The sequence below is a fragment of the Xenopus laevis genome, chromosome 4L (assembly GCF_017654675.1).
Source record: "Xenopus laevis strain J_2021 chromosome 4L, Xenopus_laevis_v10.1, whole genome shotgun sequence".
NCBI lineage: Eukaryota > Metazoa > Chordata > Amphibia > Anura > Pipidae > Xenopus > Xenopus laevis.
In genome coordinates, this window is record NC_054377.1 from 144,785,738 (window position 1) to 144,802,208 (window position 16,471).

Consider the following 16,471-nt stretch of genomic DNA (forward strand, 5'->3'; position numbering starts at 1 on the left):
GACATTTTTATGAATTGCCCATAAAGTCTAAATGCAGCAGCGTTTGGAATAAACTGTACTCTTTATAAATAGGCTTCACCGTCCCTCTCTGTTGCCAGAAGCAAAAGTAAAGAATGTAGTTGTGGCCAACTGATATATTTCTCCTTTCTAGGAAAAGGGATGGAATTGTAGGATAGGGGGTATAGTAAGGCAAGATGGTGTCAGGGGTAGGAGCTGGAGCTGTGACAAGATGGTGAGAGAGAAAGGGCAGGAGAGATGGTGTAATGGAAAGAAGCAAACGCTTGGTATATAGAGTATATTAAGACAAAATGCTGTCTAATCAAGGGGCTGTAAAAGTTCTTCACTCTGCAAAGTAACCTCTGGTTCTTTTATTTAGCTACTCTCCAAGTAGTAACCTCTGGTTCTTCTGTTCAGTTACTCTCTTCTGTTTGGTTACTCTCATTTACTCTCTGAGTAGTAACCTCTGGTTCTTCTGTTCGGTTACTTTTTTCTGTTTGGTTACTCTTGTTTACTCTCTGAGTCATAAACTCTGGTGCTTCTGTTCAGTAACTCTCTGAGTAGTAAGTGACTTCTGGTTCTTCTGTTTATTTACTCTCATTTACTCTCTGAGTAATATCCTCTAGTTCTACTGTTCAGATACTTTCTTCTGTTTGGTTACTTTTCTTTACTCTTCTTTTGTTTGGTTACTCTTGTTTACTCTCGAACTAGTTCTTCTGTTCAGTTACTCTCTAAATAGTAAGTAACTTCTGGTTCTTCTGTTTAGCTACTCTCATTTACTCTTTGAGTAATAACCTCTGGTTCTTCTGTTAAGTTACTTTCTTCTGTTTGGTCACTCTTGTCGCAACCTCTGGTGCTTCTGTTCAGCAACTCTCTGAGTAGTAAGTAACCTCTGGTTCGTCTGTTTACTCGCATTTACTCTCTGAGTAATATCCTCTAGTTCTTCTGTTCAGTTACTTTCTTCTGTTTGGTTACTTTTGTTTACTCTTCTTCTCTTTGGTTACTCTTGTTTACTCTCTGAGTAGTAATCTCTGTTTTCTCTGTTTAGTTACTCTCCAACTAGTTCTTCTTTTCAGTTACTCTCTGAGTAACTGAGAGTTGTTTAGTTGCTCTCATTTACTCTCTGAGTAATAACCTCTGGTTCTTCTGTTAGGTTACTTTCTTCTGTTTGGTTACTCTTCTTCTGGGTAGTCAACATTTTTTTCTCTTTCAGCCCAATTCACATAGTAGTAACCTATGTTTTTTTTTTGTTTACTCTCCAACTAGTAATCTTTGGTTCTTCTCGTTTGCTACTCCCTGAGTAGTTTTTTTCTTTGTTCAGTTACCCTCCAAGAAGTAACATCTGGATCTTTGGTTTTGTTACTCTGGCTAGTAACTTCTAGTTCTTCTGTTCGGTTATTCTCTGAGCAGTAACCTATGTTTTCTCTGTTTAGTTACCTTCCAACTCTCTGAGTAGTAACCTCTGGTTACTCTCCAACTAGTTCTGCTGTTCAGATACTCTCTGAGTAGTAACTTCTTTTTTTTTTTTTTTGTAAAATTGCTCTCTATCCTATAACCTCTGAAATCAGTTTTTTTTGTTCAGTTACTGTCAGAGTAGGAACCTAAGGTTTTAATGTCGAATTTCTATTCCTTCCTACCACTCATAATTAGGGATGCACCGAATCCAGGATTTGATTCGGAATTCGCCCTAGACTCCAAGTGCCTGGCCAAACCGAATCCGAATCCAAAAATTCACGTGACTTTTCGTCACTCAAACAAGGAAGTCAAAAATGTTTTAATTGGACGGTTCTCTTTCCCCATTGTTTCTCTAATTTACATATGCAAATTAGGGTTCCGATTCAATTCATTATTCGGCCGAATCTTTTCCAAAGGGTTCAGGATTTGGCCAAATCCTAAAATAGTGGATTCGGCGCATTCCTACTCATAGGGGGTTATTTATCAAGGTCCGAATATCCGAACCTCAATTAATTCGTCGTTTTCGGAGCAAAAAAGTAAAAACGATGAATTTTTCGAGATTTATTAAAACTCCGAATCCGAAACCCCGGCATCTAAAAGCTCTTGAGGTCCTGTATAAGTCAATGGGGAAGGTCCCCCTGTCTACGCTGATGTTCATACCGATATCCCATAATTTTGGTGTATCGGCGCAAAAAACTCGGGGAGAGCTCCGAAGTTTGCCTACCCTATTTTTTCAGGCTTTTTTCTTCGTAAATAAGGTCCATTCGGGAATTTTGGGTTGCTTGAAGTTTGATATTAGAAATACTGGGATAAATTCGGACCTTGATAAATAACCCCCATAATGTCATTATCTCGTCTGGTGCACATGGAGTGGTGACAGGCAATTCTCAATACCCAAAATGTTCAGGCTTTTCACCGCACAATGTGCATCAGCGTGGGCACTTGATAATGGCGTAACTAGAACTTAATGGACCCCAAAGCAAATTATTTTTGAGGCCCCTAAAATGTCCAGAGGTTGACTTTTTTTTTACCAATAGGGGCCCAAAGGAATAATCTACATAATCCCAGTCCCTTTCACTGTCTTTATAACAATGGAAACCCTGAGTGCTTCATACACTAATAGAAACAAAGATAATCATATGAAAGCTGACCTGTCATGGGCTAATTGCGGGGTCTTTGGAATAAAGGGGTTGGGATTGATGCATGAGACATTCCTAACGCCCCCTGGGCTTCTGCAGGTAAGAATTCCTTCATTTGTCCATTGGTTTCAGTACAGCCAGGCTGCTGGAACACCCACCGCAATTGGGTTAAAGAGAAAATAGACCCTATTTATAAAACGGATTTAATGCCATTCATTTACTGCCCCTTTAACAGTCAGTAAAGTATAAGGGCAATTGCACAGAAGGCATTTTAATCACTAGTCTCATCTCAAGGGGAACATTACAGGGTTTAATTCTTTATTGTGTGAGCAGAAAGCAGTGGAGCTGCCATACTGTGTGCACAAAATACAGTTCATTTTCTCATGCTTTACTGCTTAAGGAAACTATCAAAGCATAAAAGCATGTTTATAAACTAAGACCAAAAGAGGCTGATTATTTTTGGAAGTCCATGTAGAGAAATATTTTTCCTTAATATGGAAACCCTTATAAACCCCAACGACACCTGCCCTTCTCTTGTAAACCCAGAACAGGTTCTCGTTATACCCCGGCCAAAGTGTCTTCTCCAGCTCCGTACATTTAAAGGACCTTATAATAGATTTAGAGGGGTAATTTAGACGGGAGGCATGCGGCAATAAAGAATTGGGAGGTACCTCTATTTAAGAGGCTAATATGTGAGAAGACGTAAAGGCCATTGGGATCGTAGGCCCCAGTAGGGGAATATAATGGGATAACAAGGAGGGTTAAAGTTCACCTTTAAAGGGATGGTTGACCTTTTACTATGTTATAAAATGGCTAATTCTAAGCAACTTTTCAATTGGTCTTTATTATTATTATTATTATTTTTTTTTTTTTTATTGTTTTTCAATTATTTGCTTTCTTCTAACTCTTCCCAGCTTTCAAATGGGGATCACTGACCCCCCATCTAAAAAACAAATGCTCTGTAAGGCTACAAATGTATTGTTATTGCTACTTTGTATTACTCATCTTTCTATTTAGGCCTCTCCTATTTATATTCCAGTCTCTTATTCAAATCAATGCATGGTTGCTAGGTTGCCTTTGTGCCCTGACTCTTAAAGAGGTAGTTTACCTTAAATTAACTTTTAGTATGATGCAGAGAGTGATATTCTGAGACAATTTGCTATTGGTTTTGTTTGTGTTTTTTGAGTTATTTCGCTTTTTATTCAGCAGCTCTGTTTGTAATGTCAGCCACCTGGTTGCTAGGGTCCAAATTACCCTAGCAACCATGCACTGATTTGAATAAGAGACTGGAATATGAATAGGAGAGGCCTGAATAGAAAGAGGAGTAATAAAAAGTAGCAATAACAATACATTTGTAATCTTACAGAGCATTTGTTTTTTAGATGGGGTCAGTGACCCCCATTTGAAAGCTGGAAAGAGTCAGAAGAAGGCAAATAATTAAAAAAAAAACCTATAAAAAGTAAATAAAGCCAATTACAAAGTTGCTTAGAATTTAGAACATACTAAAATGTAACTTAAAGGTACCCCCTCCCATTTAAGGGTCCAGTGAATAATAAGGGGCCCCAATAAGTGTAAGTTATTAATTACTAATGACACAATAAGTCCTGAGCCCCAGTATTAATATTGCGGGAGACTGACGGCCCCATTGCTGAGAGCTCGAGGGAAATAAAGAAGATTATGAGGGTACAGCAGTGAATAGAAGGGATAATAAGGTGAGTGTGAGAGGCCCCAGCCCCAGTCAATGTATTTGGGTGGGAGAATGGGAGGTGTGAGGGTCCCGACTGTGCAGCTGTTCCTGCGACACCTCCTCCCTCTCCCCGATCCTCCAACTGAAATGAAAAGTTCTCTGTAAGGAAAGTACTCGGGATTTAAAGGTGGAGGGAGGGGGGAAGGTCTGGCCAATGAACGGCGGCGACACAGCGGAAGGTGTGAGGGCGCCTCGCGGGAGCCAATGAGAACACAGCTTACACGCTGCCAGTGTCTGTGCCTGTGGCTGCCCCGAGAGCTGAGCTGGGTCTGAGCTATCGCTGCGCTGCCCGGGACTCGGCACGGACACTGAGCTTTACCCGCCCGAGTGGATCTATCTCTGTATTCAGCCTCAGCCGGAGCACCCCGCGTGGATTAGGGGCCCCGCGAGTAATTGGATTCCTCTGTTCCCCGGGACTGCGCTGCGCCGGACTGGATCTTTCTCTGTTCCCCGGGACTGTGCGTCTGCCGCCTGCGATTTACTCTCAGTCTGGGGATCAGCGCTCACACATGACTGATGCCTCCTGAGAGTTACAACTCGCTGAGTATGGGGAGAGCAGTGACGTGCGGAGCTTAACCCCCCTCAGCCCCCCAAAAACTCCTTATTTGCCCCCTCCTCCCCATTATTTCTGCTACAACCACTCAAAAATCCTTTACACCCCTCTTAAATCCTTTACACCCCTCTTAAATCCTTTACACCCCTCTTAAATCCTCTGCACCCCTCTTATATCCTCTGCACCCCTCTTATATCCTCTGCACCCCTCTTATATCCTCTGCACCCCTCTTATATCCTCTGCACCCCTCTTAAATCCTCTGCACTTATATCCTCTGCACCCCTCTTATATCCTCTGCACCCCTCTTAAATCCTTTGCACCCCTCTTTAATCCTCTGCACCCCTCTTTTATCCTCTGCACCCCTCTTTTATCCTCTGCACCCCTCTTTTATCCTCTGCACCCCTCTTTTATCCTCTGCACCCCTCTTTTATCCTCTGCACTCCTCTTTTATCCTCTGCACCCCTCTTATATCCTCTGCACCCCCTTATATCCCTTTCTCCTCTCCCCTGGATTTGTCATCGGTTCTGATCTGTCACCCCAACAACTGGACCCCAACATGCAGCCTATAACAGGCAGGAGCTCCTTCCTGGATATTTTCCTTCTCCTCCTGATCTTTCATTTGGGAATGGGATCCAGTCTCCCCCAACATCCCTTCTGTCCCTCCAGCTGCACCTGCACTAGGGACCTGGTGGACTGCAGTAACCTGGGCCTGACAGCGCCCCCCTCTGACCTCCCAGCCTGGACTGTACACCTGTAAGTCTTGCCCCTTTTGTCTTTTCTCTTTAACTAGCAGTGGTTTTGTTTTTAAATCTAGGGGCTGCAGAGGATTGTGGGAGTTGTAGTACAGGTATTAGTGCTCCAGTTAGAAAGTTTGACCTCCCCTGGGAGCACACAGGTGCAAAACATGTCAGACCAGCCGCTTGCCGGGCACAACTGTCAGCTACTTCAACTCAGCCTGGCAGGCAGTTAGCGCCTCTTTCAAAGAGGTTCTGCAGCAGCCACAGCCATGGTTACTTGTTGCCCCCCGTCATTCCTAACCTAAAAGTCACTTCTCATTCTCTAACTTTTCACTTTACCACTTGGGAGTAGAAGTCATTAGTGGGGTGCGAGCGACTAATTCTTTTGGGGGGAGCTTTTTCTTAGAAGCCAAGCAGGAAACTGACATTATACCGAGTAACTATTCCATAAATTCGGGTGTAATTATAATATTTAATTGGATTGCTGTCAAATAATAAATAATACAAGCACGCCAAGCCGGTTTTAGGGCAGGGCAGAAAGGGCACTTGTGTTAGTGTGTGTGTTAGTGTGTGTGTAGTTGTAAAGTGTGTGTGTAGTTGTAGATAAGAAAACAAAAATATGGTGCATTACCAGCTCCCCACCCTGTAAGCATGATATATGATATTATATATATGATATATACTTAAAATAATAATTACAGCTTCCCCCATGATTTGCCTTGTGTTCATGTCTGTGTGAATGTGTGTCTGTTCCAAGGGAAAGTATTTTGTGATTAATTCATTTCTGTGATTAACGCCTGCCGCACAGAAGAGCTGAAAGCAAACACTGTATATGACTTGTGGTTTGCACTTTGTATATTATTGCAGCACCTGGTGTGGAGTGTTGGGATTTATGCCAACATAATCCTTAATATACAGGTTTTTTTTTTTTAGCCGTCTAATACGATCCACATTTTATTTTATTTTTTAATCATTTTAAATTGTGAATTAAAGGGCAGGGGGAATTCTGGGATATTAATTCTAATCAAAAGTATTGAATACACATTTATTGCTAGGGTTGAGCCCATAAAGTCTTTGGGTTGTTACATAAGTTCTGGGGAAAGTTTAGGAATTCTATGATAGAAGCAGAAGATACAGTAGATAGATTTAAGTAAGAACAAGAGTGACCGCTCATCTTACTACTCCTATAAATAAATAATATCCACAGCCCTATGGGGTGCAAGTTGCAACTGATAAGTCTTCCCGTCTTATTCCAGGAGGTAGGCCAGAGTTATTTAATTTAAATCGGTTGTTCACCTTTAAATTAACTTTTATTATGATGTAGAGAGGGATATTCTGAGACAATTTGCAATTGCTTTTCATTTTTTATTAATTGTGGTTTTTGAGTTATTTAGCTTTTCATTCAGCAGCTCTCCAGTTTGCAGTTTCAGCAATGGGGCTGCTAGGGTACAAATTTCCCTAGCAACCATGCATTGATTTGAATAAGAGACTGGAATATGAATAGGAGAGGCCTGAATGGAAAGAGGAGTAATAAAAAGTAGCAATAATAATACATTTGTAGCCTTATAGAGCATTCTTTTTTTTAAAAGGGGTCAGTGACCCGCCATTTGAAAGCTGGGAAGAAGCAGATATATAATATATAGTTTATTATATTAGAGAATGCCCAGATCCTAGCATTTTTGCAATTGGTCTTCTTTATTTTATATATATATATATATATATATATATATATATATATATATATATATATATATATATATATATAAAATAAAGAAGACCAATTGCAAAAATGCTAGGATCTGGGCATTCTCTAATATACTAAAAGGTTCCTCAAAGGTTTGAACTTGATAAACTTGTGTCTTTTTTTTCATCCTCCGCTGCTGTTTTGTTATCATAGAATTTATAAACAATCCGTGTATTTCTTTAAACAGTTGGGAGTTCTGAGATGAAAGTCCACTTCCCTATAATATATGACATTTGTGACTTTGTACGGCCGGCTGATTTCTGCCCTGCCGCACAATATGTATCCGGGGAAGCCAGTTTGTACAAATCCTTGTTTTCTTTCCCATTAAAAGGAGCCGATTAAAAGGCGTATGTGAGATTTATGTAAGCGTTGCCGCTAATTTGTCTGCAGTGAGTTGGCTGCATTCACCCTCCTGTTATTGTTTGGGTTTTACTTATGAGACACGACTCCGAGCAGCCGTTCCGTGGGTTATAATGTCTGTAAGCGTGGAAAATATGAGCGTGATATTTAGTCGGGGGGAGATTATAGGGGTCGGAATTTATTGGTGCAACGGTAGGGTCATGGCTGAGCGCTTATAAATGGGGACAACGTACAATGTTGAGTTAAAGTTGCAAATAAACCTGCAATAATGTTTGTAGGAAGAGCTAAATTGGGCCGATATTCTGCTCGACAAAACAAAAGTCCGATTTCCACGACTGAGATCTCAGGAAAGTCACAAAGGGATTTGGTTGTTACTTTACATTGTAATCTTCTTATTGTCTATTTGTTTGGTCTTTTGAATATGAAATGAAACAGTATCTGTCGCAAGGGGTTTAGTCGCTTATAGATACTGTACTTGCGTCTATCTACTGCAGGGGTCCCCAACCTTTTTTGGACTGGTGCCAAAAAATTTTTTTTTTTAGAGGACTGGCGGGTGGAGTCGGCGGGGGTCGGCAACAAATTTGGAAGCGCTGGCGTCCAATTCGGGGCGCCGTGTTTTTGTGCACTGGGCTTGGCGGCCCAGTGCGTGAGTGTCGGCGGCCCAGAGGTTGGGGACCCCTGATCTACAGTATCTCTCTATCTCTTTCTATCTATCTATCTCACTCTCTTTTTCTATCTATCTATTTCTCTCTCTCTCTCACAGCTTAGAGGCTTAAAGGGGTGGTTCACCGTAAGTTAACTTTTAGTATGTTATAGAATGGCTAATTCTAAGCAACTATTCAATTGACCTAATAATTTTTCCTGTTTTTTAAAATAGTTTTTTAATTATTTGCCTTCTTCTTCTGACTCTTTCCAGCTTTCAAATGAGGGTCACTGACCCCATGTAAAAACAAATGCTCTGTAAGGCTACAAATGTAGTGTTATTGTTACTTTTTATTACTCGTCTTTCTATTCAGGCCGCTCCTATTCATATTGCAGTCTCTTATTCAAATCAATGCATGGTTACTAGGGTCATTTGGACCCTAGCAGCCAGATTTCTAAAGATGCAAATTGGAAAGCTGCCGAATCTTGAATCTTAAATCGAAATAACTCAAATTATAAAAAATGAAAACCAATTGCAAATCCTCTCAGAATATCACTCTCTACAAAGTTAATTTATATATTATATTATTATTATATGTGAATGTGATAAAAAGATTAGATTGTAAATGTGATAGGGAGATTAGATTGTAAGCTCCACTGGAGCAGCTGCAATCTCTGTTCCATGGAATATGTTGGTGCTAGTAAATAAAGGATAGTAAAGAAGGAATAAACTGATGTATATCAATTGATACTAGTTGATCCGCAGCAACCAATTGGCAAATAGTTCTGAATAGTCAGATAAGTAATGCTCATTGTGATTGGTTAATATGGGTTGGTTCTCCAGAATAAAGGTTATTCCTGGTTGAGGAATTTTCTCGACGTTCAAAACTTTAAGGCCTGTGGCAGGAATAACTGCATTGATTACATCACAGTAATGGGAAGCACGCTGCCTATGCCAGGGAATGGCAATCACGGGTGGGTTTTCTTGTTTCTAGGGGAAGTGAGCCTAGCAACCAGATAGCAGTTTACGGTTTAAACTGCGAAAAAAAGAAAAAAGTTAATTAAAAAAAAAATGACCATCTACAAAATGTTTTAAAATGTTTTTTGCTACATTGTATCAACAAGTAATTGGAATGTGTATTTCTTCTTCGAAGTGGTGTGTTTAGTAGGTAACTCTGTATTAATGGGTGAACAGAGGCCACTGAATTTCCCACATAAATTCATTACAGTCCAGCAATAGAGCGACATTGGTATTGCCAGGGGGCCCCATGCATTTGATTCTGATTAATTCATCGCATTTTAAAAATAATGAACTTGGGTAACGGTTCCTATTTGTCTGGAATTAGTATATGCTTTGCTCCCTTGCTGCAGGATGGGGGAAACTGTTTAACTTGGCACCATCACTTCCTGCCATAATCTGCTGCATACCGCGTGAGAGGAAGTGAAGAGTGCCCATAATATTGCTTCCTCCCCATCCCCATGTGTTCTAATTAAAAGCACGGAACTGAGGTTTATTAAAACATGGACATTTTAAAGGGCAAGTTGGTATGCTGTGCACAGAGATACTTAAAGGGATTCTTTCATGATGTTTATGATGTATTTTTATTATGTATAAATTACACTGTTTACACTGCAAACAATTCACTCTACAATATAAAATTTAATCCTGAACCAGCAAGTGTATTTTTTTAGTTGTAATATTGGTGTGTAGGTGCATCTCAGGTCATTTTGCCTGGTCATGTGCTTTCAGAAAGAGCCAACACTTTAGGATGGAACTGCTTTCTGGCAGGCTGTTGTTTCTCCTACTCAATGTAACTGAATGTGTCGCAGTGGGACCTGGATTTTACTATTGAGTGCTGTTTTAAAGGTGGCCATACACAGGGAGATCCACTCGTTTGGCGAGGTAGGCAATATCGGGCTGATGCAATCGTGGGCCCTAGGGCCCAACGATAGGATCAGAATGGAGGCTATTCGGGCGGTCAGTTCTCGGGAGCGCATCAACGAACAGATACGGCCACGATCCAATAGGATTTTTTACCCTGCTCGATCAACATCTGGCCGACTTTCGGCCAGATATCTATCAGGGACTCCCGTCGGATGGCCCCACACACGGGCCAATAAGCTGCCGACTCGGTCTGTCGGCAGCTTTTATCAGCCTGTGTATGGGGACCTTTAGATCTACCAGAGAACTGTTATCTTGTGTTAGGGAGCTGCTATCTCTTTACCTCCCCATTGTTCTGTTGTTAGGCTGTTGGGGGGAAAGCGAGGGGGTGATATCAGTTCAATTTTCAGTACAGCATTAAAGAGTGACTAAAGTTTATCAGAGCACAAGTCACATGACTGGGAGCACCTGGGAAATTGACAATATGTCTAGCCCCATGACCGTTTCAAAATTAAATATTAAAAAAATCTGTTTGCTCTTTTGAGAAATGGATTTCAGTGCAGAGTTGGAGCAGCACTATTAACTGATGCGTTTTGTATAAAAACATTTTTCCCCATGACAGTATCCCTTTGAGACAATTGCCAGCTACAAATCAAAAGGCTCTCAAGTTAAAGAAAAAAGACCAAGTGCAGTTCGTCTTAGAATACTGCCCTCTGCAGAATACTAGAATTTGACTTAAACAGTGTTTAGCTAATGCAGGGAGCTGTAGTTGTACAACTGATGGAGGGCCTCAGGTTGGAATTCGCTAATGTAATTGGTGAATAAATATCTAACAGTATTAAGTGTTGGTTCATCGAGAATCACACGGGGACCTGGAGATACTGGGGCCACAGGGTTGAACCCTAAAACTGGGCTTTTTGCTCCAAGTTATGGAATAAGATTGAGGGCTGGGATCTTATAACCAGATGCAGTCGCTCTATTCGTTGTTGTTACAGGGGTCCCTCGTGCCGCAGTTTCAGGGATGTCTTTGGCGCTGAATGGTTTTCAAGATTTAGTTTCACAGGAAATAGGGAAAAAAAACAAACTCCCACTGTAGAAATCCAATCTAACGGTTTGTCATTGGAAAATGTATAGACAAATTGTATTTCCAGAAGGTTTCAGTGTCTTGGGGTATTGCTCAGGGGCGTCTTGCCTTGCGCCGTCAGCCATTCCTTCCTCTACAAATGGGAAACAAGTATAAGGTCTTGGGAGAGGGACTTATTAATGGCGGTCACTTGTCTTACGGCAACACTGGCATCATTTGTGCTGCTGGAAAACATTGTTATAGCAGCTTGTTTCATCTTCTTTCTTTCACTGAGCAGCACTCCAGCTCTGCTTTATGGCTGAGATTCTAGCTATCTGTATAACAGAGCATTCTGTCCCAGTGGCTGCACAGATCCTATCTGATCCCCATTGTAAGCAGCAGTCCTGTCCTGCTTTATGGCAGCTGAGATTCTAGCTATCTGTATAACAGAGCATTCTGTCCCAGTGGCTGCACAGATCCTATCTGATCCCCATTGTAAGCAGCAGTCCTGTCCTGCTTTATGGCAGCTGAGATTCTAGCTATCTGTATAACAGAACATTCTGTCCCAGTGGCTGCACAGATCCTATCTGATCCCCATTGTAAGCAGCAGTCCTGTCCTGCTTTATGGCAGCTGAGATTCTAGTTATCTGTATAACAGAACATTCTGTCCCAGTGGCTGCACAGATCCTATCTGATCCCCATTGTAAGCAGCAGTCCTGTCCTGCTTTATGGCAGCTGAGATTCTAGCTATCTGTATAACAGAACATTCTGTCCCAGTGGCTGCACAGATCCTATCTGATCCCCATTGTAAGCAGCAGTCCTGTCCTGCTTTATGGCAGCTGAGATTCTAGCTATCTGTATAACAGAGCATTCTGTCCCAGTGGCTGCAAAGATCCTATCTGATCCCCATTGTAAGCAGCAGTCCTGTCCTGCTTTATGGCAGCTGAGATTCTAGCTATCTGTATAACAGAGCATTCTGTCCCAGTGGCTGCACAGATCCTATCTGATCCCCATTGTAAGCAGCAGTCCTGTCCTGCTTTATGGCAGCTGAGATTCTAGCAATCTGTATAACAGAACATTCTGTCCCAGTGGCTGCACAGATCCTATCTGATCCCCATTGTAAGCAGCAGTCCTGTCCTGCTTTATGGCAGCTGAGATTCTAGCTATCTGTATAACAGAACATTCTGTCCCAGTGGCTGCACAGATCCTATCTGATCCCCATTGTAAGCAGCAGTCATGTCCTGCTTTATGGCAGCGGAGATTCTAGCTATCTATATAACAGAGAATTCTGAAATATTTAAAAATGGGATATTAAATAAGTATTAAATAAAGAGTATGGAATATATTTCTTTTTCATGTTATAGTGAGCCCAGAGTAGCAGACGGTTGGCATTGTTTCACAGAGAGTTCAGTTTATAGGGAGAGAAGAGCTACATTATCATCCTAATGATTTTGTCTTTAACTTTAATTAGCCGGCTTAGTGGTTCCTCTGTTAGTGCCGTCCCTTTCACCACAATCCGCATGCTTCCAATTGATCGGCTGTCAGCGGCTCTGAGAATTCTCTCCCAACTGTGGAATCTTTCCCTTACATTCCTTTAACACCAGCCTGAGCCTTTGGCCACCCAGTGCCCAAGTCTTTTCTGCCCTCTGTTATTCCTTGTATTTCCATAAAAATATCCCAAACCTCCTGAAACTTTCTTACTCTTTCCCTGTGCATTCATTATTTTCTCTCCTCTGTTTCAATTACAGTAGATGAACCATGCAAGCGGTGGATTACCAGTTTCTCATTTTAAAAGGAGAACTAAACTCTAAAAATGAATGTGGCTAAAAATGCCATATTTTATATAGTGAACTTATTGCACCGGCCTAAAGTTTCAGCTTGTCAATAGCAGCAATGATCCAGGACTTCAAACTTGTCACAGGGGGGTCACCATCTTGGAAAGTGTCTGTGACACTGCACATGCTCAGTGGGCTCTGAGCAGCTGTTGAGAAGCTAAGCTTAGGGCTCGTCACTAATTATCCAGCAGAAAATGAGCTTCCCTGGCTGTAATATAAGCTGATGCTACAGGTTTGTTGATTATTAAATTCTGATGCTAATTGCACTGGTTTCTGTGCTGCCATGTAGTAATTATCTGTATTAATTACTAATCAGCCTTATATTGTGACATTTCTATGTGTATTGTATACTGTGAGTGGGTCCCTAAGCTCAGTAAGTGACAGCAGCACAGAGCATGTGCAGTGAATCAGCAGAAAAGAAGATGGGGAGCTACTGGGGCATCTTTGGAGACACAGATCGGTACAGAAGCACAAAACATCATGTACAAAATTTCTAGCTACTAGTAGTTGTAAGCCTTAGTTTTCCTTTAAAGGGGTAAGGCACCGTGTACTTGGTCTTAAAGGGGTAAGATAAAAACCCCAACCCCCATGGCTTACACCTCCTGCCTTGTTTACAGCTCACATTTGATGTGTGAATTCCACACCCAGCCCATTAGTGAGCCATTCATATTTAATAAAGCTTTGCTGGGAGCACTTTCCTATAGAGCAGGCGCATACGACTCCCTCTGGTTCCCCAGCCTGGGATCTTGTGCATAAATATGCAATTTGTCTCACTACGAGCAATACATATGGAATGTTTCTTCCATTAAAATCTCGTTCACCTTCGGCACAGCTGTCGCAATAGACGCGCACGTAAGCCTTGTTGGCGAGTTGCTGGAGCACGCTGCTAAGTGTTAAACAAAAGGCTACGTTGCCTTAGGGCCTACTAAAAAATTAATTATATTCCTTCCTCTTGTGACCTTGGCTAAATGCAGGTTTTACTGGGTTAAGCCAAAGGGAGGGAATGGGGGAGCAGGAGGCAAGATTTCCAACTGTCACTTTCAGAACAAAATGACAATTGTCAAATTGACACTGTTTTTTTTTTAAAGTGCTTTGCTGCTGGAAGTGCTGAAGGCCTGTGCTTAATATTAGCAGAGCTCTTGTTTTTAAATAGGGATGCTTGATGCAGTGGGATTTTAAAGGGGAAGTAAAAAGCCTTACGTTAATATTGGCTTGTTTAAAGGAACAGGAACACCAATGAAAGTATTTTAAAGTAATGAAAATGTAATGTACTGGTGTTCTGCACTGGGAAAACTTGCGTTTGCTTCAAACACACAACTATAGTTTATATAAATGAGCTGATGTGTAGCCACAGAGGCAGCCATTCAAAGCTGAAAAAGGAGAAAACGCACAGGATACACAGCAGATAACAGATAAGCTCTATAGCATACAATGGGATTCTTTAGAACTTATCTGTTATCTACTGTGTATCCTGTGCTTGAATGGCTGCCCCCATGGCTACACAGCAGCTTGTTTATATAAACTATAGTAGTACTTATCTGTTATCTACTGTGTATCTTGTGCTTGAATGGCTGCCCCCATGGCTACACAGCAGCTTGTTTATATAAACTATAGTAGTACTTATCTGTTATCTACTGTGTATCCTGTGCTTGATTTGCTGCCCCCATGGCTACACAGCAGCTTTTTTATATAAACTATAGTAGTACTTATCTGTTATCTACTGTGTATCCTGTGCTTGAATGGCTGTCCCCATGGCTACACAGCAGCTTGTTTATATAAACTATAGTAGTACTTATCTGTTATCTACTGTGTATCCTGTGCTTGAATGGCTGCCCCCATGGCTACACAGCAGCTTGTTTATATAAACTATAGTAGTACTTATCTGTTATCTACTGTGTATCCTGTGCTTGAATGGCTGCCTCCTTGGCTACACAACAGCTCGTTTATATAAACTAAAGTAGTACTTATCTGCTTTTTGCTACTGGTACTGCTGGGCAATATCGGAATATAGGGCCCAATGATCGGATCATAATAGATCTGATACGGGCGGGATTTTTTTAACATGCCTGATTTTTTAACCACGCAACTGAGGTTTATTAAAACATGGAAATTTCAAAGGGCAAGTTGGTATGCTGGGCACAAAGATACTTAAAGGGATTCTGTCATGATTTTTATGACCGGCTGTTCCTCCTCCTACTCAGTGTAACTGAATTGATTGCAGTGGGACCTGGAATTTACTATTGAGTGCTGTTCTAAAGGTGGCCCTAGGAGTGCTGTTCTAAAGGTGGCCCTGGGCCCTAGGGCCCAACGATAGGATCAGAATGGAGGCCATTCGGGCGGTCGAATCGCGGGTGTACATCAACGAACAGATGTGCCTGTGATCCGAAAGGATTTTTCGGCCAGATATCTGTCAGGGACGCCCGTCGGATGGCCCCACACACGGGCCAATAAGCTGCTGACTCGGTCTGTTGGCAGCTATTATCGGCCCGTGTATGGGGGCCTTAAAGGACCAGTAACATTAATTTTTTTTTAATTTTTATTTTTTCATTATACCACAAAGACATATTACATTTTTAAATCGCTTAGTCTTTATTAAGAAATAACTTACTGAAACTCCGCTTGCAGAAAAGGCGATCCAACAATCCATCGTGCGGCGCTCGATTTCTCCTCCCTGCTTTCCTTATAGGAGATAGTCAGGGAGGAGTAATCGAGTGCCGCATGATCTATCGTCGCCTTTTCCGAAGAGGAGTTTCGGTAAGTTATTTCTTAATAAAGACTTAGTGATTTAAAAGTTTAATGTCTTTGTGGTTTTTTTTTCGTTCTACACTAACGAATTTTTTAATGAAAAAAAATTGATGTTACTCATCCTTTAAGCATCACTAACCTTATCCCAAGAACAGTGCCCCTAGTGGTCACAGGCTGCACCTCTTATTAGCCTCAGTCAAGGCCTCCTTTAATGGCAAATGCAAAAGTTTGTATTTTTTGCCTGTATAGTGGTTTATAGTTGATCCTGATTCCTTTATATACTGAGAAGCTCCGACTTCAATGCCAAACTGGGGAAGTGCAGAAATGTTATATTTTCATATGAATTTGGATTAAATTTCCCCTTTTACCCTTCTCCTGACCTTACAGTTCCCTCAAGTTGGATGAACCCCTATTATTTTCTGGATTTGGTTAGAATCTTGGGCAGAAACCTTATTTGTACAATGCAGGCTTCCTTCCAGGGTGTGAGTTTGAATGATATTTCTCAACAACATCTCGGCGCATTCTCTCATGTTCTGATATAGGAATCTGTTCCATATGATTGTGCCTCATCA

The 16,471-nt window shown here is 41.4% G+C and overlaps 1 protein-coding gene across 1 annotated transcript in view; it reads left to right on the forward strand.

The window, feature by feature from the left end:
- The first annotated feature begins 4,489 nt into the window (after positions 1–4,489).
- Positions 4,490–16,471, forward strand: part of lrig1.L (leucine-rich repeats and immunoglobulin like domains 1 L homeolog) — a 92,531-nt gene continuing 80,549 nt past the window's right edge. The window contains exon 1 of the mRNA XM_041590902.1: positions 4,490–5,644. Coding sequence (XP_041446836.1) covers positions 5,448–5,644 — 197 coding nt within the window. The 5' untranslated portion in view covers positions 4,490–5,447. The remainder of the gene's footprint in view (positions 5,645–16,471) is intronic.